Consider the following 25,385-nt stretch of genomic DNA (forward strand, 5'->3'; position numbering starts at 1 on the left):
CCTCAATCCCCCTTGAACCAGTTGCACCCTTAGAACTTAACAGGATAAAATAAAAAACCTCCATGTATCTTTAATGGCAAAAAAAAAAGAAGAAGAAGAAGAAGAAGCCACATCCTTTTAAATCTGGTGAATCCAAATCTAAAGTCAAGCATTGAAAATGCCAGAAAAGGCCAACCTGTTCTGTCTGTGTTGACTACAGTTTGAATAAGAATGCCCACCTTGAGTAAGTGTACACTGCAGATCAGTGAGTGGACGCGAACCGCTTGTGTGAGAGGAGGGCTGAGGACCAGTTCAGTATGCTTGTCCCAGTCCTGCTGACTGTCGACCATTCATAGAGCTTGTAAAGAAAGCTTCCAGGATGAACAGTTCCTTTTCATGGTTTACCATCTGAGCGCTGAGTTCATTCATTATATTTAATCTGTGGAAAACGTTTGCATTGAGAAGTAATGTGTTTAGACAGAATCGGGTTATCTTCTAGACCACACATCCCAAAGTGTGTACCTTTTAAACTGAGGTCTTAAAACCTCGGGTGTAGAAAGGGAACCGCCATCCTCATCAATTCTCTGAGACAAAGGAGCTCGTGGATCTGAGGACTGTTTAGCCACTCTGGTCAGATCAGATGGATCAAATATGTGAAATTCTGAAAGAACAGGGCTGACTTGCACTGGGGAAGAACTCTTCGAATGGTGCAAGGAGTCATTTTGGAGTCTAAAATAAAAACTTCAATTACTGTGTTTTAGAGATAATCTTGCCAGTTTTCTTAAGATCCACTGTGTAGACATTTACAGTCTCTGTGGTTGTTGTTCTACAGTTGTTCTATTTGTATTTTAGGATAGACAAACGGCTCATAAATCTTGCAGAAGGCACCTTATTTACTTACAATATGCTTGTTCATCGAACATTTCTAGAAGCCTGACAGTGTTTCCCTAGGGGAAACATGTTAGAGTCTGCAAGTCAGAAAAATGAAAAGAATTAGTCTCAGAGTACCCTATCTTGGGTAATTTCTCTTTAAAAAAAAAAAAAAAGGGCTTGATGTTGGTCCGTAATGTTCTTGAATTTGGTGGAGGGTAAGGATTAGAGATATTGTATTTGGCAGCAGAAAAAATTAAGGTTTAGAGTGTTACGCAGAAGATATTTCATGTAAAAGGGGAAGCTAGTCTCATTTCCCAGGCAGAATGTACATTCTTGTTATAGCACACCATGGAGGGCTTTCTAGCTACAAGAAGGCTGCCAACTCTACCATGTAGGAAGAATGTTTTTTAGAACATGGTGAAATTAAAGGTAAGGTGCAGAGTAGCTCCAGGCTACTCGTTATCATCCTGTTTGGAAATAGGATGATATTAAATGAAAAATAATTACTTTTTCATTTTCTTAGCATGTCGGGTGACAATATTTTTGAGCCACTTCTGGCTATGTATTTATACCTTTGGCATTCTTTCAGTGCTGGTTTTATAAATCATAAACCTGCCAGTTTAATGTGGATGTATTTCTCTAAGGTTTTAGCATATTATACGTTAGAAAAATGTTTTATGGGTTGAACACGTCCTTACTGCATGATGTTGGGGTAGTAGATGAAAACGTCACTATCTCCTGCTCTGTATCTTGCAATAATAAGCAACTCTTAAGAGATCGAATAGTAGAGAAGCTCAAATCACTTATTCCATGAAAGATCATCCAGATTATTTTAATTACTCCAAGAGTAGCTTCTCAGACCAAATGTAAGGTGATATCAGAAAGGTGACTGATGGTTATGATTAGAGCAATAGATACCAGATCTTCCTCCTTCCTGCTATTTGTCAATGAGGTTGCATATCCCCAAATCCAAAATCTCCCAAACCTGGCATGGTGCCACAGGTGGAAAGTTCCAGAGCGTGAAGCTTCTTTTCATGCACAAAACTATTGAAAATGGTGCACAAGCTAGTGGCTGGCCATGAAGCCAAACTTCAGGGCTAGCCCTGGTTCCTACCACGAGCTGTCTCACTATGGATGTGTACCTACTCCAAATCTGAAAAATTCCAAATCCAAAACACTTCAGGATAAAGGATACTCAGCCAGTATAGAGGATCCCCGACTTAAGAAATGGGATCCCAGCCTAGGTCTTGTTCTCACAGTAAATTTTATTTCAATCTTATATTTGCATATGTTTTCATATATTTGTTTCATCCTTTACAACTCAAGATAAAACATTATTAATGAATTTCTTCATTCACTTGACATGTACTGAGCATATACATGGATGAGTGATAGTCCTAGAGTAAACTCAATGTCCTTGTCATTAATTCCCCAAACCCTGACTGGTGGCAGACATAAATGACTGTGTTAGTGATAGCAGGATGATGGGGAGCCAGGTGGGAAACCGGGAGTGGTGGAGACTGGCACTCTAGAAGCATGTCACAAAAGGGACAGTGGCGCTTAGCTCCTGCTCATGCTGCCTTGATGTGGACACATGGTTCTCAAATTGTCTAAGGTTTCAAGAAAGTTTTTCATTTTTAATATTGAAATTAGTTTTAAAAATCAAGTGTTGCCTGCTGACCATAGTGACTCATGCCTGTAATCCCATCTACTAGGGAAATCAGCCCTAGTAAAAAGTTAGATCCTATCTCAAAGGACAAGTCAGGCATGGTGGCACATGTCTGTAACCCAGCCCTGCAGAAGGCAGAGGTAGGATGATCAAGGTAGGCAAAAGTGTGAGGCCCTATCTGAAAAATAACTAAAAGCAAAAAAGTGCTGGGGTGTGGCTCAAGTGGTAGAGTGCCTGCCTCGCAAGCCCAAGGCCCTGAGTTCAAACTCCAGTACTGATTAAAACAAAAAAATCAAGAGTTGCTGTGGCTAAAGAAAATCTGTGCTGGCTAGATGTGACCCCAAGGCTAGAGAGAAAGAGAAGTAACCAGATAGTAATGCCAGGAGAGGAAGTGCAGCATGCTGTGGAAGCACCAAAGCCAGGAGCCAGGCTAGAGCAAGGAGACCCCAGGAGTCCTTTGACAGACAGGCTGGGGGCGGGCACTGCAGACAGCTATGGTTAGTGGAGCTGTAGTGGCCTGCCTGGCCAGTAAGAGATGGAGCTTGGAGCTGCTCCTCCCCAGGACCTCTGAGGTCTTGCCCCTTGACCCGTGCCCATGCCAGCACAGGGTTTTGTGAGTCCAGACAAAGAAGTGTGAGGACTATGCCTTGAGTCTTTTCAGGGAAGGGAGGCCAGTTAGGACACACCCGCTTTGCTTCCCATCCTAAGCAGCTTTGGTTGTAAGAGCCGCTTTCGGGCAACTGGAGGGATGTTGGCCAGCTCTGGGCATCAGGTTCTTTGTCTACACTGGCTCATCCTCCTGATACTGCCAGCCTGCTTGCTGTCACCAAATGGCTGGTGGTGGGGCCAAAGTGCCATGCTTCTAGCTACCAGCGAGCCTGGCCTCTTCTGCCTTCTCTGTGGTGCCTCCCTCTGTATGCTCCTCTGCACATGTTCTGCAGAAGTGGGTGCCTTGTTGTTAGTACTCATTGTTCAGTCCCCAGGGACAGGCCCATTGTACATAGTCGCAAGAATTTGTAAGTCTCATGTTTGATAAGCCATCCCCAAGTAAATAGAACTCTGCAACACATGAACACATTTTTCTATCTTCGGGTCAGACCCTGAACACCCAGAATTTAACAGTAATTTCACAAATAACCTTTATATTGCCTTATTTTTATTTTAAATATTATTTCAACACAAGTTATTTTATTAAATTTTCCTTCTTTTTACAAATGCCAAAGAATGTTATAAGGAATTTCATTTTATTCCAGGAAACTCACAGTCACACTCAGAACACTCCACCAACTAATTTGTTTATTTGTAAAAGACTCCTAGGCTAGAGTCCATTAAAAAGCATTTAGGAGGCCACCCTCCCACCCTGTCCTCCCACCCTCTGCTAAACCAAAGTACACAATTGTAACATCACTTCCAGCAGAGTGCTGCCTCCCATCAAGGCACCTGGTAACTGTCCATTAAAAGTTGATGGAATAGATAGATACATTACTACGTGTGCTATCTTTGTTATATACCTGTCATCCACTTTGTTGATGTAGTTCTATCCTCCTCATGGAAGGGGTCACTGGACACTGCCATATAGTAGGAAACAACCCAAAATCAATGTGGCAGCATGGCCAGGAGCAGTTTGGAGGCCACCAGGCCTGAATTGGATTTGGATTCCACCAGTCTGGTAATTGTGTCCTGTCTACCTTCAAGCATGCTAGGAAGGGGAAAGTCATGCTTTCTATAAGGCGTTAATGCAGTACTTGACCATGGAGGTGTTTGGAGCACATCTTAGATCAGTTCTTGGTCTTCCAGTGCCATCTGCCAGTCTGTAGGTCTAGAGGTCTAAGAGGTGGCCTCTGCCTAACTGTGGCCATCTCTAAGTCTCACGCTGACCTGACAGATCACTGTCTTCAGGCACTGTCATATACATACTAGATTGTTTAATCCCTGACAGTGACAACATAGCATGATGGACAGTAGTTGCTAGCACTCACATAGCACTCAGTAAGGACCGAAACAGTCTGCATCAATGAACCCCCCCATGCAGCTTTACTCCATAGACTCCCGCAGTCCTCACTGCAATCTGGGGGAGGGACGGTCACTCTGCCCCATGAGAAGGTGAGGAGACTGCATTCAGGGCTGAGTCACTTGTTCACGTCCGCACAGCTGCTATGTGACATGTTCAGTAGACAGAAACATGAACAACAGCAGGTTTGGAAGGTTTATTCTCTCCTAGGCTGGGGCATGGCTCAGTGACATAGCACTGGCTTAGCTTTCCTGAGGCCCTGAATTCAGTCCCGAGCACCACAAAAAAAGAAAAGGTAAAAGAAAGCCTTATTCTGTTCTAGGAACTGGGTGGGCACCTTATATGTCCTTGCCCAGTCAATCCTCCCTACATCATATGAGGTGCATTCTATTTTTAGCTCTGTTTATTTTATGTGAATCATAGTCTCAAGCAACATTGCTAAGAAGTTCCTCACTCTTTTGTCTGTCTTCCTCTGTCCTCAGTGTAGGGTCCCAGAGCGTACTGTCTAAACTAGCTGCTCAGTAATGAGATATACTCACTTGAGCTGTCTGTCTCTTTTTCACTTATTTAATGTAAATGCTTTGTTATTACAGGTTGAAAATCTGTAATCCAGAATCCAAAATCTGAACCTTTTGAATGACAATGTGACCTCCCTACACTGGGCAACTTTCTTTCATGCACAAAATTATTAGAAGCTTTGTGTAAAATGACCTACAGCCTATGTATATAGGGTATATTAAAAAGTGACTTTAGTATTTAGATTTGGGGCCTGTGGCCGAAACAGCTCATAATTAATATGCAAGTACTTCCAAATCTGAGACGATCTGAATCGGAAACACTTCTGGTCCCAAGCGTTTCAGATAAGGGAGGCAACCTGAATACGCTTTCTCCATGTAGTGTTAATTCCATACGAGTCAGACATTTTTAACGTTTAGAAGGTCACACATTTTCTGCAATTTAAGACCATGTCAAAAGGAGATTCTGAAGCACACATCTCCGGGAATGGCATTTTTTTATGCACCCTGAGCCTTTGTCTGTACAAGGAACGAGTTGCATGGTTGGGCAGTTAGTTACTGGATGAGGTTGAGATTTGCCAGGTGAGGAAAAGCAGAAAAGTTGGAATTCAGTCAGAACGGGCCATTCATGCAACACGCATGAATGAATGAGGGCCCTTGCCCTGACTGTGGCCTGCTGGAAGAGACGGCTAAATCACCACTGGGCTCAGCGGCCTGGGGGCTGTCCTGGCTCAGGCTTGGGGAGCCACTGGGGCAGGGGCAACAGGGGACAGCAGCCTGTCTGTCTGGCCAGTTGGGCTTCCTTTGTTGTCTATATTGTTTTTCTTGAGCTCCTTGGCCCTCTGTTCCAGTTCCCTACTTTGGTTCCTTTCTTAGCAGTCAGATAATCCACTCCGGGCCCCTGTTAATTTTGGGAGACTTTACTTTAAAAAAAAACCAAACCATTGTTTTTCTACCTGTTAGCTGGCCCCAGCAGATTTTAAAAAAACAAACTCTTCTCTGGACCTCATGTGTATCTGTGAAAACAAACAAACCAACCATAAAACAATCAACTTTGTTTCTACATTTAGATCATTTCAGATGAAAATCAAGAGGCTGGGTTTATCTTGTTTTAAAATGTCAGATCAGTGCCTTCCGGGTCACTTGTAAGTGACTTTTAGATGTTTTTAAATATATGCTTATTTCTGCCAACCCATAATTTGCACTGTGCTGCTTTAAGAACAAATTCACCAGTCCCAAACCTTGGCTGTCTGCTCCCTGGTAGAGACAAAGCTACCAAGACCCAATCAGAAGCATTGGGCTGCAGGGTCCCACAGGGACCCTGGAGCCACCCAACCTGGGCTGGCATCCAGCTCTGCCTCTTAACAGAAGGACCTGAGGCAGGGTGCTCTGCCTCTCAGTGCCTCAGTTTCCCCATCTCTAAAATGGAGAGAATGATGTATTAATCTTGTAGAAAAGCTTCAAGGATTGCATGACTGTGCTCAACACAGTACCTGGCTCCGAGCACTCAGCAAGTGCTATTTCACCACTGTGGAAACTCATCTAAGGGGAGGTTTATAAGGCATTGCTGAACACTGTAAAGACAAGGGTAGGAAATAAAGGCAACCAAAGCCTGGGAATTCAGAACCATGAGGGGACGTGATGTGTAGGTGAGGAAGACATCAATTCTCATTACCTAAATTCTTAAAGAATTATGTATTATCTATTGTATGTTTTTGAAAAACGGTTCCTTTTAAAACATAAATAGTATTTAGTACCTAGCGGCAGACATTGTGTAGTCAATACAGAGCACAGTCACTAACTGTCTCCCATCTCGTCTTTGATTCAGAGCTCCAGGGATAAACAATCGATGAGAGCCATGGCGTTAGGAGTTCGACGTGCACAAGGGCGAGCGCTCCTTGCTGCCGTGCTCTTACTGGGCTGTCTGGTAAGCAAACTCTTTTCTGTCCTTAAGAGTAACAAGACTATTTTCTGTTTATGAATCCCACATGATTTTTTATTTCTTTCAAATTGCACTTGATCACTTTTGCGGTTAATTAATAAGTGAAAGAGCTAAGCTAAGGCGTGGGATTCGTAACAAGTGTTGAAATTATTTAAGTTTAGGTGAAGTCTAAAATTGCCGTGTTGCTTTTAGCATTAGGGTAATGGTGTTATCCTAGACTCCCACGCAGGAGACCCATGAGACAGACCCTAAAGAGACCACCAGTTCTATTGGAGCCCAGGACTCACACAGTTATGAAGAATTCAGGACAGATTTTTAAAAGTTATTATTTTGATCTAGTTATTTGTACCCATCTTGGTTTCAAAAGCATTAAAGTCAGATAGAAAATTTTACTGTTTGCAGACATGACCAAATCTCTGTGAAGATGTCCAGCAGAACTGGAATGTATTTAATCTGGAGATACAACACGGACCCACAAATACACAGAAGTCAGTGCTTCAGCCCTGGAAGATAAAGTATGAGGAAATGGGGCAGCTTGGAGCCTGGCGTTCAGACTCATATAAGAAAAGCTTCCTTCTATTCACTGACATTTCTAGACATTGAACAAGTCGTCCAAGACAGAGGTTGTACAATTTTCTTTCTCAAGGAGGATGCAGTCTGTTTGTGGCAGAAGGGAAATCCTGCCTCTCTGAAGTAAGATCAGACTCCTCTAACTTGGTGGTCAGTGGAGGGTAGTGAAGAGAGACAGGAAGAGATTATTAGTCCTTAGCCCCAAAGGATTTTTTTTTTCACCTCTGGGATTTCAACTCTGGGCGCATTGTACTAGCTAGCCGGTGCTCTACCACTCAAGCTACACCCTCCAGCCCAGCCCTGTTTTGTTTTAGTTATTTTTCCAATAAGGTCTCACATTTTTGTCCAGGACCAGCCTCAGACAATGATCCTCCTGCCTGTGCCTCCCATGTAGCTTGGATTACAGGCATGTACTCCCATGCCTGGCTTGTTGGTTGAGATAGATTGTCCCTAACTTTTTCCTTGGGCTCGTCTTGAACCCCAACCTAACTATCTCCACCTTCAGAATTTTCTAGCCCCAAGCCCCAGCTTGAATTGTCCTTCCCACTTGCCCTAGAGGTTCAGGCTTTGACTTTATTTAAAAGGAGTTGGTCAGGGCTGGGGGTGTGGCTCAAGTGATAGACTGCCTGCCTAGCAAGTGCAAAGCCCTGAATTCAAACCCCAGTACTGCCAAAAAGGGGTGGGATGGAGAGGGAGAGAGAGAGGAGTTTGTTGGGAATGATTGTTCATTACAAGGATCAAAAGCAATTTCCTGTGCACCTGTGTGTGGCAGACATTAGGCATAATGTGTCTGTCCCCACAGGACTTCTGAAGATTTCCAGCATCCATTTAAGAAAACAGAATTATCGTCAGCATTAATCAGGTCATTTCTGGTTAAATGTTAAATTTCTGACATGTCATTAATACCAACATTTTCAGTAAAATGTTACCCAATAAAAGCAACTAAACACACTTTTGTAGGATGATAGTAATAAGGTGAACTTACTGCTTTTAAATAAAGTAAGAGGAAAAAAGCTTATTCTGGAAAGCAAACAATTACAACCTTTGTTTTTGCTGCAGTATGATTTTTCTACCTTAAGGCCTATGCTGTGAGCTAAGGTCTGCTGTTTGATCCCAGAAAATGGCCAAGAGGTTGTCAGCGAGGATGCAGGTTCACATCTTTGTAGCACTGTTGCTTTGAGGAGTTCAGAGAGTTTGGCCACTTGTTGTCTCCCTGCAGCATCCCCATGAAGAAGTCTGCAGATCTCAAGGCTGTCCAATCAGTTTTGAAAGGTGAAGTTACTGTAGTGTGACTGCCAACAGCCAAGACTGCTCCATCAAAACCAGGTGGCACACAGATACCTAACAGGTGGCAGCCAGCTCTCTTGTGGCTACACAAATCTCTTCCCTCTGTTCTTTTACTCAGTTTATTATACTTGAAAATGTTTATATTGCTTCAAGATCAAATAAGTTTTGTTTTTTAATTCAGAATTTTTCAGGTTGCAAAAAGACCTGGTTCTGCAAGGCTGATTTACGTCACCTTAGAAAAGACAACAGCACCTATGTCATTCTTCCCCTGAGAACTCAACATGTTGAGTATCGGAGAAAGGAAGTAGCTCATTCCTACAAAAAAGGAGATCCTTTTCAGAAGGAATGAGTAGTCTCTGGAATACAGGAAAAAATTAGGCTTGCTGATTAACTCGTTCCACTGTTTTTTCTTCTTAAAGTGAAAATGCAATTGACCTTGCTGAGCTGATGTTTAAACTGGGTGATTATATCCCCAAGCACTGAAGATCCTCTTTTCTTGCAAACTGTATGAGGAAAGTACTTGAAGATAACATTGTGACCCCTTTTGTTTCCAGTCGTGTAGAGTGACCTGTGAGACGGGGGACTGCAGACAGCAGGAATTCAGGGACCGCACTGGTAACTGCCTTCTCTGCCCTCAGTGTGGGCCAGGCACGGAGTTGTCCAAGGTACATGCTGGGGACATGGGAAAGTTGGGTTTCTGTGTCTCTAAGTGCATTCTTTTAAACTGAATTCTTCAGTTAACTGTTAGCAAAGCCTTGGATACTAAGACAGAATTCTTTTTCATGATGTCAGTTTAGCCGAATGCTACACGCTCCCCTTTTCAGTACTTCTGATTCGTGCACCTTGTTGAAGCAAACAGGTTCTAACAACCATTACTCAGCTGATGTCATTGATTTGCATAATTTAGTGCTTCTAGTATTTCACTGAAAGAATTTAAGAGTTTAAGGTTTATTTGGGTTAATTAAAAACAATCAGTATTCTACTGAAAACTTAAAAATAAAGCATTGGTAACAGAAAATGGTAATGCAACCTACTTTTTCTGAAAATGAATGCTACTGTTGCTAGTCAAAAAATACAGCCCAGTAGTGTCCTACATGAAGATGCTCCCAGGTAGATGTTCTGTTTCAAGCCAGGATTTTACACATTGCTTTGCCAAAACAAGTATTATTAATCTCACTGCATTGAGCATGCGTCACCCCCAGGCATACTTTTAACACATTATTTGAACTCCTGTTAATTAAGAAATTGTGAGTTACAGCAGGGCATATCTGCAGTCTTGCCTATTCAGAGCTATACATCCATTTGCTTTGTTTTCTGATCTTTTGAAGATGTTACTAGTTGTGGAGAAGTGACATCATGTTTTGTTCTGAACAAAGCATCAAAGTCTTCTGTTAGAAGAGGACAATGGGGTTTTCTTTTCATTTAAGGTGACTTTAAAGGACAAGTCCTTTTCCTCACAGGCTGCCATTATTTAAAGTTGACTCTTGCCATTCATAGATTTTTGAGCAAGGATCCACAAACAGCAGGAAACAACGAATTATGCATCCCACAAGTGGACCACGTGGGTGGCTTTTCTCTCAGGCTATTGTGTTGAATGAGTGGTGGCTTCCAGGGTCCTGCATTGAAAGGGATGGACCTTCAAGCTCTGTGTGACTTAATTATTGTGCCTCAACAAGATACTTTCCAATCCTGTTGACTGTAGTGACATTCATTTTCAGACACAGGTTTTGCCATGTTGGGTGGGAAAAGATTCACTGATGGCAAGTCTGCTTACCTAGGATCAGTGAACAAAGCAGTTACAAATGCCATGCGCCCCAGGGGGACATGATGGAGCTTCTACCTCTTGAAAGCCCTTCTTTTCCTCAATCTCTGTGAAAATGTGAGTGAAAGTTTGCAGGTTCTGAGATGAGTGGATCACTTTAAGAGATTGCTCTCTTTGATTGTTCCTTTGAGTCCAGAGAATATAGCCTTAAACTAAGTTCAGGAGAATTGGACCAAAGGATGCAGGTCCAATTGGCTCTATTATTTTTCTAATGAAAAAAAAAAAAAAAACCCTGTTTTCCCAGTTTCCTGTTCACATGTCAGGAGCTTGCAAAAAACTGAGCAAAGTGAAACCATAGCAGCTCTTCTTTGATCTGGAAGAGGAGGGAGGTCACAGGACAAAGCAGTGCCCAGGCAGGCAGCAGACAGAAACTTCCTGGGCACCTGCACTAGCTCTGGGGCTGGAAACCCTGAACTGGAGCTGGTGAATTGCAGGCCTGCTGATGGACAAGTCTGATAGTGCAAAGTAAATATCAGAGAAAAATTCCCTATTCTTCCAATATGGGCAGGAAAAAAGGCCAGAACCATGCTGTTAAGAGCAGCCCTTGGAGGACACTCATACACCTGAGGGCTACGTGCTGCAGTGCTACCAGAGCCTAACTGCAGCCCACTGTAGCCCTCCTGTCCCACCAGTAGGTGGACTTAGTGGGGGTCCAGGGGGCTGGGAAATACTTGTGAAGCTCACAGGACAGGGCACAGGCTCACCAAAAGATAGAAGACCTAATCATAGACCATAGAATGCTTCCCTTCCCTCATACCTTACCTCTATCACTGAGGGCCTGGTTACATAGTTCCCTTTTCTATACACTATGTATGGCTTTTAACAAAAAACCATACAGCATACTAAAAGGCAAAAAGCACAGTTTAAAGAAACAGAGCAAACAGTAGAAAAAGCCTGGTGAAAGTGTTAGTCTTATCAGATGGAATTTAAAATAGCTATGATTAACACACTAGGGGTTGTACTAGATAAAATGGACACTATGAAAAAGTAGCTGGGCAGAGATGGAGATCCTTAGAAAAAAATAAGAAAGAACCACTAGGGATCAAAACACTAAGAGAAACGAAAAGCATCTTTGATGGGTTTGCCAATAGACTGGACTCTGGAAAGACTATCTGGTTTTGAAAAGATATCAGTAGAAACCTTCAAAATCAAAGGGAACAAAGGTTGAAAAAAAGAAACCAGAACAAAATATCCAAGAGTTGTGGGACAACTCCAAAAGGCAGAAACATGCAGAATGGGAATACCAAAGGAGAAAAAGGAAGGCAACAGAAGAGATACTTGAAACAATAATAACCTAGACTCTCTCCAGACACCAAACTCCAAAGGTTCAGGAAGCTTAGGGAACACCACCCACAACAAGTGCCAAGAGCTGTTCTCCACACGCCATTCCAAACTGCTCCTCCACATACCATTCCAACTAAGGAAACTAAAGACCAAAGATGAAGATGCCCAGAGACAAGCAAGAAGAAAAAACACTTTACCTACAGAGCAGCAGAGATAAGAACGGCATCTGACTTCTCAGAGAACATGCAAGCAAGAAGCGAGCAGAGAGGAAAAAAAATCCACCAACCCAGAATTCTGATACCTATGAAATTATCTTTCTAAAGTAAAGGAGAAGCTGGCTGTAGCGATACATACCTGTAATCCCAGCACACAGAAGCCAAGGCAGGAGGATTGTGAGCTGGAGGCCAGCCTGGTCTACAAACAATTTCAAGGCCAGCCCAGGCTTCATATCCAGATGAAGAAGAGGAGGAGGAGAAAAGAAAATGTGAAAAGTGAAGGACAAATAAAGAACAATAGAAGTGGAAGAAGAACCAGATGAATGCACTGTTATACAGGGAGATTTCAGCCCTCTTATGAGACATAGGCCAATCCAGCAGGAAGGTTACCAGTAAGGACATAGCTGAAGTCAACTCCCATCATCTGTCAAGTGGATACAGTTCACATCAACAGACAACTTCATCCAACACCTGCAAAGTACACATTCTTCTCAAGCTGACATGGAAAATTTACCACTTGTTAGGCCATGAAACCCTTAACGATTTTTTATTAAAAAAATAGAAATCATACAGATCTCGGACACAGTGGAATGAAGAAAAAAATCAATTCCCAAATACCTACCTGGAAATGAAACAACATACTGCTAAATAACACACAAGTTAAAGAAGACATCACAAGCAAAATTTAAATTGTTTTTGGCAGTATTGGGGTTTGAACTCAGGGCCTTGCACTTGCTGGGCAAGTGCTCAACCACTTGAGCCATGCCTCAATTATTTTTTAAGAAATGAAAACATAACTTATCAAAATTTGAAGCAGTGCTTAGAATAAGTTTATAGCATTGAATGCATGTATTAGAATAGAATAAAGATCTAAAATCGCCAATCTAAGCTTCCACAATAGGAAATCAGAAAAAGAAGAGCAAATTAAACCCAAAGTAAGAGAAGAAAAGAAATAAAGAACTTGAAAACAGGAATTAATAGGGAAAGAACCGGAAGGTGGTTCTTCAAAAAGATGAGTAAAATTGGTAACTCCCTAATCAGACTAAGAAAATAAGAGATAAAATACATATTACAGATATCACAAATGAAAGACAAGACATCATGGATGCTAAAAGGCTAATGAGGGCATACTGTGAATAATTTGATGCACACAAATTTGATAACCTAGATGAAATTGATTAATTTCATGAAAGATATACTCTGCCAAAACTGTCACAAAAAGAAATATGCAATCCATAGAGTCCTATATCTACTAAGGAAATTAGCTCAATAATTTGTAGCTTCCAAACAGCACCAGGCCAAGATGAGTTTACTGGTGAATTCTACCAAACAGTTATGAAGACTTTATACCAATTCTCCACAATGTCTTCTGGAATGTAGAAGCAGAGGGAATACTTCCTAACGCATTCAGTGATTATTAGGCTGACATTACCCTAATAGCAAAATCAGACCAAAAACATTACAAGAAAAAAAACTACAGAGCAATATCTCTCATGAACATAGATATGAAATCTTCAACAAAATATTAATGTGACAATGTATTATGCATATAACATAAATATATAAAATATATCATGGCCAAGCAGGATTTATCCCAGACATACAAGGCAGTAGAGCATTTGAAACTCAATTAATGTATTCCATTACATCAACAGACTGTAGGAAAAAAAATTACGAGAACACATCAATAGCTGCAGAAAAAGCGTACCAAAAAAAAAATCCAACACTCATTCCTGATAAAGCTCTCAGTAAACTATGAATGGAAAAGAATTTCCTAAAGTTAAAATCATGCTTAATGTTGAAAAACTAGAAGTTTTCCCACCAAGGTCAAGAATAAAGCAAGAATGTCCACTCTCACCACTCTTCATCATACTAGACATCCTAGCTAATGCAATAAGGCAAGAAAAGGAAATAAGTCATACTGGATAGGAAGGAAGAAGTAAAGTTCATTTTTTTCAAATGATAGTCTATGTAGGAAATTCAGAGGAAATGACAAAAAAAAATCCTCCAGGAAATAATAAACAATTGCAGTAACATTGCAGGATTAATATGCAAATGTCAATCACTTTCCCATCCTAGCAATGAACAAGTAAAATTTAAAATTAAAACACAATAACATGTACATTAACACCTCTAAAAACGAAATGCTTGGATATAAATGTAGCAAAATATGTACAAGATCTTTATGAGGAAAGCTACAAAGCCCTGATTTAAAAAAAAAATGAAAGCAGAAGTAAGTAAATGGAGAGGTAGTCCATGTCTGTGGACAGGAAGACTCAATACTGGCACGAGGTCAGTTCTTCTTAACTTGATCTACAGATTCAGTCAGTCCCAGTTAAAACCTCAGCAAGTTATTTTTGTCTTAAACTAGAAAATTTATTATGCTTTGGAATTCACCTTGTATATTAATGGAGTTTCAGTGAAACACAGGCCAATAAAAAGTTTTTGTATTTCTTCCAGAAGGAGTAGCTTCTTTCATCAAGGTGTTAACAACTAGAAGTTTTTGGCATGTTTTTAACCCTGATCTGTGAAATTTGTTAAATCCAACATGTTCTTCTGTAGATATTGGCAAATCAATATAAAATTTATATTGAGAGGTGAAAAAACCCCTCAGAATAGCCAAAATCATCTTGAAGGAGCAGAAAAATTGGATGATTAGCATCAGCTTATGTTGAGACTTATGTAAAGCTACAGTAATCAAGACAATGCAGTATTCACAAAAGAATAGTCAAATAGACCCTGGGACAGAACAGGGAAGTAGATCCCCATAAATATAGTCAAGTGATCTTTGACAAAGGAGCAGCCACAGTTTAATGGGAAAGGATGGTCTTTCCAGCAAATAATGCTGAAACAACTAGACACCCACATGCAAAAAAAGAAAAAAAACAAAAAACATGATTCCAGAAAAAAATTAACTCACAGATCACACCCTTCACAAAAATTAACTCACCCTTCACACACTTCACAAAAGTTAACTCACAGATCACAAACCTAGACATATAAAGAAAAGCTATAAAATTTCCAGAAGATAACAGAGGAGAAAATCTAGATGTCCTTACTCTTAGTGATGGCTTCTTAGATGTGTTACCAAAGACACAGACCATGAAAATCATAACTGATGACCCGGACATCACTAAAATTAAATTTTTTGACACTGAGAAAAGACACTGTCAAGAGAATGCAAAAACTGGGACTGTGGCTCAAGCACTAGAGTGCCCACCTAGCAAGCTCGAGGCCCAGAGTTCAAACCCAGAGAGAGAACGAGAGAGAGAGAAGACAAGTCAAAAAAATTTTTTTAAAAATCATATTGACAAAGATTATTATCCAAAATATGCAGAGAACTCTTACAACTCAGCAATAAGAAAATAAGGACCCTGGTTTAAAAATGGGTCAAAGACCTTAACAGATGCCTCACCAAAGAATATATAAGAATGGCAAGTAATCATATGAAAAGATGGTCCTCACTATATGCCACCAGGGAAATGCTAATCAAAGCAACAGTCAGATCCTATTGGCCACACCATCAGAATGGCCAAGCTCCAGAGCACAACAGCACCAAATGCGGCAGGGATGTGGAGCCACCGGAACTCCTGCACTGCTGGGAGGAATGAAAAGGGTCCCAGCTACTGTGCAAGACCGTTCAGTGGTTTCTTACAAAACCAAACATGCTCCTACCATTCAATCCAGCAATTGTGCTGCATAGCATTTACCCAAAGGAGTTGAAAACGTGTCTACACAAAATCTGCAATGGGTGTTCGTAGCAGCTTTATTCATAATTCATAATTACCAACACTTGTAAGCACTGCAGGTGGCCTTTAGTGGGTGACTGCATTAGCTAGCCTAGGCATCCAGGCAATGGAATATTATTCTGCACTCAAAAAAGAAATGGACCAGCAAGCCAGGAAAAGTAGTGAGATCTGAAAACACCCAGACTGCAGGATATGAACTGCATGACATTCTGTAACAGGCAAATCCATGGACACAGGAAAAACCTCAGTGCTGGTCAATGTTAGGGGAAGGAAGGGATGAGTAGACAGAATACAGGATTTTTTAGGGCAGTGAAAAACTCTCTGTGTGACACTGTAATGACAGATATGTGTCATTATACATTTGTCAAACCCACAAGATGTGCACACCAAGACTGAACCCCCTAAGGTCAACGTGGACTTTAGGGGATAGTGATGCATTTGTGGATGGAAACAAAGATACCATTTTGGGGCAGATGTTGATAATGAATGCGGCCGTGTGTGGAGGGGCAGGGAGGGGCAGGGGATACATGGGATGTTCTGTACCTTCCTCTCAACTTTGCTGTGCACCTAAAACTTCTCTAAACGGAGTCTTAGGTGGACTTGGTGGCACACACCTGTAATCCCAGCTACTAGGGAGGCTGAGTCAGGAAGATCAAAAGTTGGAAGACAGGCTGGGCTACATAGCCAGATTATTTTTTTGTTAAATGAAGTCTTTGTAAAATGAAAGCAAATCCATCTTCTGAGAAACCATCTGGTAACAGCTTCTGTGTTTTGTGTCCCCATGGAACCCAGAAGAGCATGCTTCCCTGGGTAGCAGTTGTCCCAAAGTGTTTCCTTTCACTGGCAGTAACCCTCACCCTGCTGCTAGTGCACACAGATGCCGATGGGGTGGGGTTAGCGCATGGCCTTGGCATCCCCTGGAGGGCCAGCCACCCATCCCATCCCACTTTGCCACCCCGCTGCCCTGAGAGACACACAACACATCTGCCCATGGGAACCAGACAATCAACCTAGGCACTTTTTGGACAACAATGACATTTAATATAAAAATTAATGAATTTTTGTAAATTACAAGTAATATATTTTACAAAGTCCTTTATCTTTTAATCTTGCTGTTAGCACATAGTGAATGAAATTGGTGACTGAGCCTTGCTTATATGTTCTAAGATGCAAAACAACAGACAAAGGATTACAGCAAATCAATAAAAATATTCGTTAATTTCTCAGCTAATCAAGGCAAAGAGCTTGAACTTTTTGTAAATTTAGGATTGTATGCCAGATGGTGGTGGCTAATGTCCTATCTGCTTGGAAGGCTGAGATCAGGAGAATCAGAGTTCAAGCCAGCCCTGGCAAACAGTTCTTGAGACCCCGTCTCCAAAATAATCAGAGTAGCACTCACTTCGGCAGCACATATACTGAAGTTGGAAGGATACAGAGGAGATTAGCGTGGCCCCTGGGCAAGGATGACATGCAAATTCATGAAGCGTTCCATATTTTTCATATACAAACTCAGACATAGAACATGCTTGTAACAGTGGAACTACTCTATGTAACTCGGGGAAAGAGGGAAAGGAAAAGCAACTGACAGGGCATCTGTAATATTGCATAACATGAAAGTAGACAATGTAAGGATGTGTACTGAAAGCTGTTGAAGATGGGGGACAGGAGGTAAGGGGTAAGGGAGAGTAATGGAAGGGGTTGAATGAAGCAAAGTAAAGCACACCCACAGTGGGCACACATTGAGAAAGCCCTTTGAACATCAACTTGAATATTAATAACAAAACCAGGACTGTGTAATTGGTACAGGAGCAGGTACTAGTGGGAGAGGGTAGGGTGAAGGAAGGAGATCAAGGTGACAGTATATGGTAAAAGGACTTCATATGCCTATATGAAACAACTAAGAAACCTCTTGCAATTGCTTTAAGTGGGGTGGGGAGGGGTTGAAGGGGAGAGACAATGGGGCGATGTAAATAATGTACAATATAAATCTAATTGGAATTTTGTCACTGTGAATCCTCCCCATATAATAAATGTATCCTCATAAAAATTTATAATAATAATAAAAAATAACCAGAGCAAGTATACTGGAGGTCTGGCTTAAGCGGTAGAGTACCTGTTTGGCAAGTGTGAAGCCATGGGTTCAAACCCCAGTTCTACCAAAACAAGGGGCTTTTTCATCAGACATAAGCACTCTCAGACAGCCTTTTATTCTCTCGTTATTTTGTTGTCTCACTATGTTAAACATAACTTCTTTGCACGTGCACTTGGGCAGCAGGTGCTGAGCTACCTCCCCAGCCCTCCATTGTCTAATATCAGATTGTCTCTTTAAAAAGCATGCTCCAGGTCCAGCATGGCAGCTCCCATCTATAATCCCAGCTACTTGAGAGGTAGAGATGAGGAGGATTGTAGTTCAAAGCTAGCCTGGGCAAAACATTAGCAAGACCTATCTCAACAAATAATCTGGGAAGGTGGTACAAGCCTGTCATTCCAGCTACATGGAAGCATAGATAAGAGGATTGCAGTCTGAAGCTGGTCCACAGCAAAACCAACAAATGAAAAAACCCCAAAACAAAACAAAACAAAAAACCTTCAAGACCCTATCCAAAAAATAAAAAAGCAAAAAGTGCTGGGGGTGTGGCTCAAGTGGTAGAGTGCCTTCAGGAGAGGGGAAAGACTGACGGGGGTCATGCGGTTCTTTGCCTGGGTAGGCAACTTGGGTAGGCAGGCACACTTGCACTTCCCACCTGTGGCCTTATTGCTGCTAATTATTATTTTCTTTGGAAGGCTTTCAGTTCCGTTTTCTGCAGGTTTCCGCATCTAAAACCTGCCGTTGGTGCTGGAGGGCGCTGGAATGTGCGTGCTCTTGCAGACTGTGTGCTCTGGCACCTGGCGCCGTGGTCTGGGCCTCCGGCCTCCTTTCTGCCTAGTAGGTCCACCTCCCATAGTACCATTGGCTGTTGAGATTGTCACTCTTCCCTTGTGGGGCCACTTTTCAAGGATTACTTATTTGAATCTTTTATGATACTTGGATAGATATTCATTTAGAGAACATCTTTCTCTTTCTCTCTCTCTCTTTTTTTTTGTTGTTGTTGTTTTGGTTTTTTAAACTGGGATTTGACTCTGGGCCTCTAGCTTGCTAGGCAACCTTTTGCTTGTTAGTGTTTTTTCAGATAGGATCTCAGATTTTTGCTCTGGACTGGCTTGAACTTGGATCCTCACATTTCTGCCTCCTGTGTAAGCTGGGATTACAGATGTGTACCACCACACCCAGCCTTTTATTTTCCTTTTTTTTTTTTTTTTGAGAAAGGTCTTACAATGCTTGGCCTAAAATTTGCTATGTAACCCAGACTAGACTTGAACTTTCAATTCTCCTGCCTCAGGCTGCCAAGTGCTGGGATTACAGGCATGGACTACCATGCCCAGCTAAAGGACATCTCTTATTATAACAACATGTATTATCTCTTACATATGTCTTTAATTATTACTCCTTAATAGCTATCAAGCGACTCACTGTAATACATGTCATGCAACCAAAATGGGTGATACTGGCTAACTGTCATTATAATGAGCCAACTATTATCTAGTGACCTTTGAAAATTAAATAATACGATCCTCACACTGCATCTTAAATGGGAATTATGATTACTCCCATCTATAAGATGGGGAAACAGATGCTGAGAGGTTAAAGGGTTTGGTCATTGTTGCTGCTGAACGGTGGGGGGGAAGCAGGGGAGGAGTTGGGGATGGAACCCAGGACCTTACACACACACAGGGCAGACACCGTGCCACTGAGCTACATCCAGCCCCACATTCTCATTCTGATCTTGCTCTAATGACTCGCTGTCCAGTAGACCTGTGTGTGACCATGGTCTGAGTTTGTCACCCAGTAGAGGAGTCACTAGCTGTCGTGGCTATTGAACACTTGGAATGCATTTAGTTAGTGTCACTGAGAAGCTGGACATTTCATCTTACTTCATTTCAGAACCTCTGAGGTTCTGGCTGCTGAAGTGGACTGTACAGTTCTAGAATGACAAAGGTTCTTCCAGAAATTCTGGCACAGGACCACTTTTGAGGCAGAGGGATCTTCAAACCATTTTGACCTACACGTTGCTGCACGCTAGTCCCCCTTCTGCTGTCCTTTCTGTCCCTGGGTGCCCTTGACCTGGCCTCCTTCTTTGACTGGAGCCTCCTCTCCACACTCCCAGCAGCCTTGCTGCCTTAGCTCTTTGGCTCCCAGCCTCCCTCCCCATAGCCCCAGCTGTCCCCTCTCCTCATTTAGTCATTCAGTTTAATAAGGAATTAGCTTTCGTGTAGTTTTGGAAAAATATATGATGGGTCACTGAGCCATTTGGAGTCGGCTTGGAGGATTTTCTCCCCAGGGGCCATACTTACTTATCTCTTCCACTGCAAAATTTCATTTTCCAAAGTTTCTAAGAAAGATGATTGAGAATTTTTTTCCTATCTCAGAGTCAAAAATTACAAAATATGGTTCACGTTGCTCCATAAGAAGTACCTGCTAGGCATTTTGAGCCATAACCAAGTATCAGTTGGTCTTAGGGCATCTGTTCAGAGCATGAAGATAAACCTAGCTTTGGGGTACATGGGAGGGGATCATTTCTGTGTTCCCAGAGTAACCAAGTTAGACTCTTAATTCCTACTGTCTAGAATTTGGGCCCCCACCACCCCTCCTCCTCACAGAGTACCGATGCCAACAGTGTGCTTTGAACAGGATCGCCTCGCAGCAGTAAATCAGGAGACTAGTTTTTGCATGAACCACTTGAAACAGGCTTCAAGCCTCTGGCACAGTTTTCAAAGTAAGCTTTTCTAACCAATTATTGGGATGACTTTAGTTAATGTGAAAAAATTAACTCATAAACAACAATGCGCTTTCCTCCAGGGGCGGGGGCTGTGTCCAACTTCATATTTTCAAAGGTGTCTAATTTCTGAAAATTGTTTTCATCCGTATGAAGAAAGTCACCAAAAATTAATTTAATTTGCAGGGATTTAAAAAAAAAGATTCATTTCTACCATTTAATTACAGTGTTGCTTATTTTATGTTTAATTATACCTGGTGGAGCTCAGGGATATTTGACAGATATTAACAAGCTCTCACTTGTAATTTTTCTTTAAAAAAACTCTACTTTCATACATTGAAACTTGGTGGTGGAAAAGCTCTTCAGCGTTGTTTTATTAAATGAGATTCAAATGTTAATTGCATATATCTCATTTGTCATTTCCATTTGCTTGCCCTGATTTTCTCCACAAACAGCTCCTTCCCATCCACGTTTGGAACTTAACATTTAACTTTTCAAAGTTCAAAGAACCAAAGTTAATAACTTGTTGGCTGTACAAATAAACAGTGCGTTCGACCCGAGGCCCTGGAATGTGATTCCTGGACGTGGAAGGTCTCTGCGGCTCTTTGCTGGGGCCTGGGCTGGGCGCCCTCCGTGGAGGTGGGACCAGCTTGTGTTTTGGTTGAGTGCTGGGTTTCCAAAGGAAGAGCCTAAAGGGAGTTTGAGGACCAATTGCATTGAGTCATTTTGCTACTGGGCAGCCACCAAATGTGGCTTCAAAATCTTGGGCAGAGTGACAGAGTTACTGCTGCTGCCAGCTGGGGTTAAAGCAAGCCAGGCTGGATGAGAAACCTGGTAAGGAAGTCTGCTTGACCCACCCCCCACTTACCTGCCTCCCCCCCAACCCACTCAGCTATCCACAGCCCAGGAGGACTCTCCCGCCCGACTGAGTGGGAGCCACTGCTGTGGCCTTTGCACATTTTTGCTCCCTGGACTTAGAAAAACAAAAAAGTCTTTAGGAAATAGTTCCTTAAACAGTATTTGTTCATCCGTGTGTTCATTTCCTTCTTACGAGGCTGCTGTGTTCCAGGATTTGGGGAAGGAGCCAGGTGTCAAGGACTGCTCTCTTCTCATACAAGCCTTCTAACAATACTTCTTTTTTTCTTTGCATCATTATCTCATCTATGTGTATATTTTCTAACCTAAAAGTTTATTAATAAAAAGATCTCACTGGGCTCCCAGTGAGTCAGTCCTGTAATCCTCACTATTCAGGAGGCAGAGATCAGGAGGATTGTGGTTCAAAGCCAGCTTGGGCAAGTAGTTTGTGAGACCCTATCTTAAGAATACCCTTCACTAAAAAGGGTTTGTGGATTGGTTCAAGGTGTAGGCCTGAGTTCAAACCCCAGTACCGCAAAAGAAAAACTAATTAAAAAAAAAAGATCTTCTCAGAGATTTGAGGAAGTGCTGGGTATTTCCTTCAAGCTTTTAAGATACCAGGTCTTAATTTCAAAAATAAAGATGGTGGGTGTCTAAAAGCCACAATGCATTTCTGTCCTTGCCGTTAACAGTAGGTGGCCTCCACACAGAGACACACTAACTCTGAAGGCCAGGCCAGCGAGGGACTTCCTGCCCTTCTCTTGCCTGCCTTTCTTTGAAATGGTGAAGAACTTTCCCAACCTGAGACCGTCAAAGAGAGCCCAGAGCTGTACAGAACAGTGGGAAGCAGCTTTCACTCAGGAATATGGTGCTAGGGGAACGGCTTTCGTATAGACTGAGTCGACTCCCTGCACAGCATGGGCAAGAGTGGTTTGTAGCGAGGAGGTCAGTGGAGGAGAAGGACTAAGAAGAATCACCAGCAGTGAGAGGTCTCTGTCAAAACCAGCCTCACAGGATCCTTCCTAAGGCAGGCCGGGGTGGATAGGCCTCACCTGGGAAGTGGTGAAGGAGGAGGGACCCGATCAGATATAGAGGAGGGGGTGTTCTGGCTAAACTCACTTGACAAAATTCTTGGACAACGGGGCTCTTGAGGACAACACCCAACAAAAAAGTGCCCAGGAAGCCTGTCCAAAGTCTGGTTAAGGAGTATCTTTATCAAAAGATTAAACCCAAACATAACTGCTTTCATTGTTTGTTTACCCATGTACTTATCTGCCTGCTGCAGAAAGTCATAGAGCTAGAGAAATATTGCCTCCTTTCTATCTGAAAGTTATGAGGGGGGTGCCAAAAGATTTTCACAGTTAGGTCATGTGACCAATTGGGCCAGCACATGTGAATTCCTGGTCTGTCCCACAGAGAAGGGGTGCCGTGATGGGAAGCCCTGCTAGTGAGATCAGTTCAGCTCCACCCCAGTGGCTGATGGGGAACACTCTCCAACATGCATTTAGTGGGGAAGACGAAAACCTCACCCTGGAAGAGTGTGTTAAGCATGTGCATACACACACAGAGGGAGTCTGTTGCCCACTACCACAAAAATAGGGCACCAATGTCTGTGTGGAGGGGGTAGGAAGTTAGGGACCAGGGATGAGAAGAAAGGTATATTGCTCGATATTTTTAAAAACCTGACACGTGTAGTAGTTTTCAATATACAAAGTGATAAAAGAAAAAGAGAAAGAACTGGTTTCTAGCTAGAGAGGCAACACAGGTTTTCAAAGGCAATGAGGAGTGTGGTGGCTGGATGGTCGGGGGTTGTTGCCCCATTCAGCTGCTTTTCGTTTGGTAGTTACTGATCCAACTTAATGGAGAAGATTTCAAGGCATTTTAACCACCTGGTTTTACTGAATGAAATAAAAACATCAAAGCAGACATTTATATTGAGGGTAATTTAATATTTATATGCTGTTTGCTTTATAGCCTGGATTACAAGTAATTACAGAGTCTCGGTGTTTATAGTGCTTCAGAAGTATGATAATCAACTCGAAAGGTGATTGCGCCCATGAGCACTACACTGTAATTGGATTCCAGGGAAACAACCTCTGGATTTCCAGTTAATCCAAGGTTTCTAGTTAATTCAATGCAGAGTATGGTCATTTCATTCACTGCTTAGACTGTTTTTATAACTTTAAACATAATAATTTGCTGGCTTTCCAATACTATGTTTTTGAAAGTGGTGAATCCTTTAGACAAAATATATTTAGAATAAAACCCTCAATAACAAGCATTCTCCATTAAAACTGAGGAGATGCCTGACAAATATCATTATGCTGTGAATAGTCTGTGGGCAAGCTTTATCTCACCTAAATCCCACCCAGCTAACATTACTGTTGTTGCCATCACATCAGGTAAGCCTAGACACAGCAGGTTGATATCCTGATAATGAAGTCGAAAAATGAGGCTTTGGGAGCCTGGCCTTTTCTTTCTAAATATGATTTGGTCCAGTGTAGAATGGGCAAAAGGAGAGAGTTTCATGAGATAATTCATTCTACAAACTACAATGACAAGTGAACGGCACTGAAAATTACATGGCAGAAAGTAATGGCACAAATGGCCTCCTACTTTACAGTCAGTAACCCAAAAGTGAGCCCAGAGGCCCCCACACCAAAACGTGAATTCTTTCAAAGGAGGTGAGGCCCTCACAGCTCTTGTGGGTATTTAAGTTCCTGTCTAGTTGGATTATTTACCAGGTTTCCCCATGGAGGGAGGAAGTGGGTGTTGGAGAAAGGGCAGAAGTGGTGTGTGACACACAGTGCAGCAGGTGACTCGATGAGGCAAAGTTCAGTTACACTTTGTAGGTCATTTAAAAATTTGTTTTTTTTTTTTTGACTAAAAACATGCAATTTGTTTTAGAATGCTTTTAATTTGATAAAAATATTTCACCCAACACTTGGGAGGTTAAAGCACAAGGACCAAGAGTTCAAAACCAGCCTTTGCTACATAGTGAGACCCTGTCTTAAGAAAAAAAAAACAGTTACAAAAAAATTAGATGGAAAGTGTTTGTTTCAAGTAACCTAGAAAAAAAATTGGGGTCAGACAGCCCTCATGTTACCCACTGGAGCTTTATTATACTTTATTAAGGAAAGTTGGCTCATTGGTTTGTAGCAAATCCAAAATAATAATAGTTTAATGAATGCCCACTCTGCAATTGATTTAGAGTTGATGTGTTTTCCAATTTAGTCCTCAAAAGCACCCTATAGGGCGGGTGTCATCCCCATCTCACAGATGAAGTAGAGCCTGAGAGATCCCCAGGAACTCAGGCAGCGTTGTGGCAGTCACCTCAGAGACCCGAAGCTTTCCATCCTGAGTGGGAAAATGGACACTTTTCTTCTCCTGTGTTGATCTGGTTTGAAAAACAATTTCAAACCACATTTCTTCCCAATGAAGAAACACTTTCTGTGTTCTCTTTCCCCCTTTCTTTTGTTTTCCCTTCTTCTACATCTCTTCCTTTTCTTTTTTCCTTCTTTGTTGTGTTGTAACTTGTACATGAGGCTCTTACAGTCTGGGCTGCCTGGATCAAAGCATGATTTTGAAACACACTGCTCTTGCCTGCACCATCGACGGAAGATGTGTGTGAACAGTGCAGCGTCCACCCCCTGTGTCATGCCCGCGCTCTGATCCCGCCTTGACACTGTGTGGGACGCTCTCTCTGTGCTTACAGAAAACCTTTGCACACTCTCAGCTCTCACAGCAACAAAAGTGCTCAGCTAAAACCCACATCCTTCCTGAGCAGAGCCCCAGTGCAA

General features: G+C 42.1%; 1 protein-coding gene and 1 non-coding gene across 4 annotated transcripts in view; both read left to right on the forward strand.

Moving 5' to 3' along the window:
• Tnfrsf19 (TNF receptor superfamily member 19) overlaps window positions 1-25,385 on the forward strand; it is an 83,769-nt gene that overhangs the window by 10,102 nt on the left and 48,282 nt on the right. For all 3 annotated transcript variants that reach the window (XM_074043728.1, XM_074043730.1, XM_074043729.1), the window contains exons 2-3: window positions 6,876-6,974; window positions 9,401-9,511. In XM_074043728.1, the coding sequence (XP_073899829.1) occupies window positions 6,897-6,974; window positions 9,401-9,511 (189 nt within the window). In that variant the 5' untranslated portion in view covers window positions 6,876-6,896. The remainder of the gene's footprint in view (window positions 1-6,875; window positions 6,975-9,400; window positions 9,512-25,385) is intronic.
• Window positions 17,308-17,414, forward strand: LOC141413119 (U6 spliceosomal RNA). Its single transcript, XR_012437943.1, has one exon. It is a non-coding gene; the product is annotated as a U6 spliceosomal RNA (small nuclear RNA).

The sequence above is a fragment of the Castor canadensis genome, chromosome 10 (genome assembly GCF_047511655.1).
Source record: "Castor canadensis chromosome 10, mCasCan1.hap1v2, whole genome shotgun sequence".
Classification (NCBI taxonomy): domain Eukaryota; kingdom Metazoa; phylum Chordata; class Mammalia; order Rodentia; family Castoridae; genus Castor; species Castor canadensis.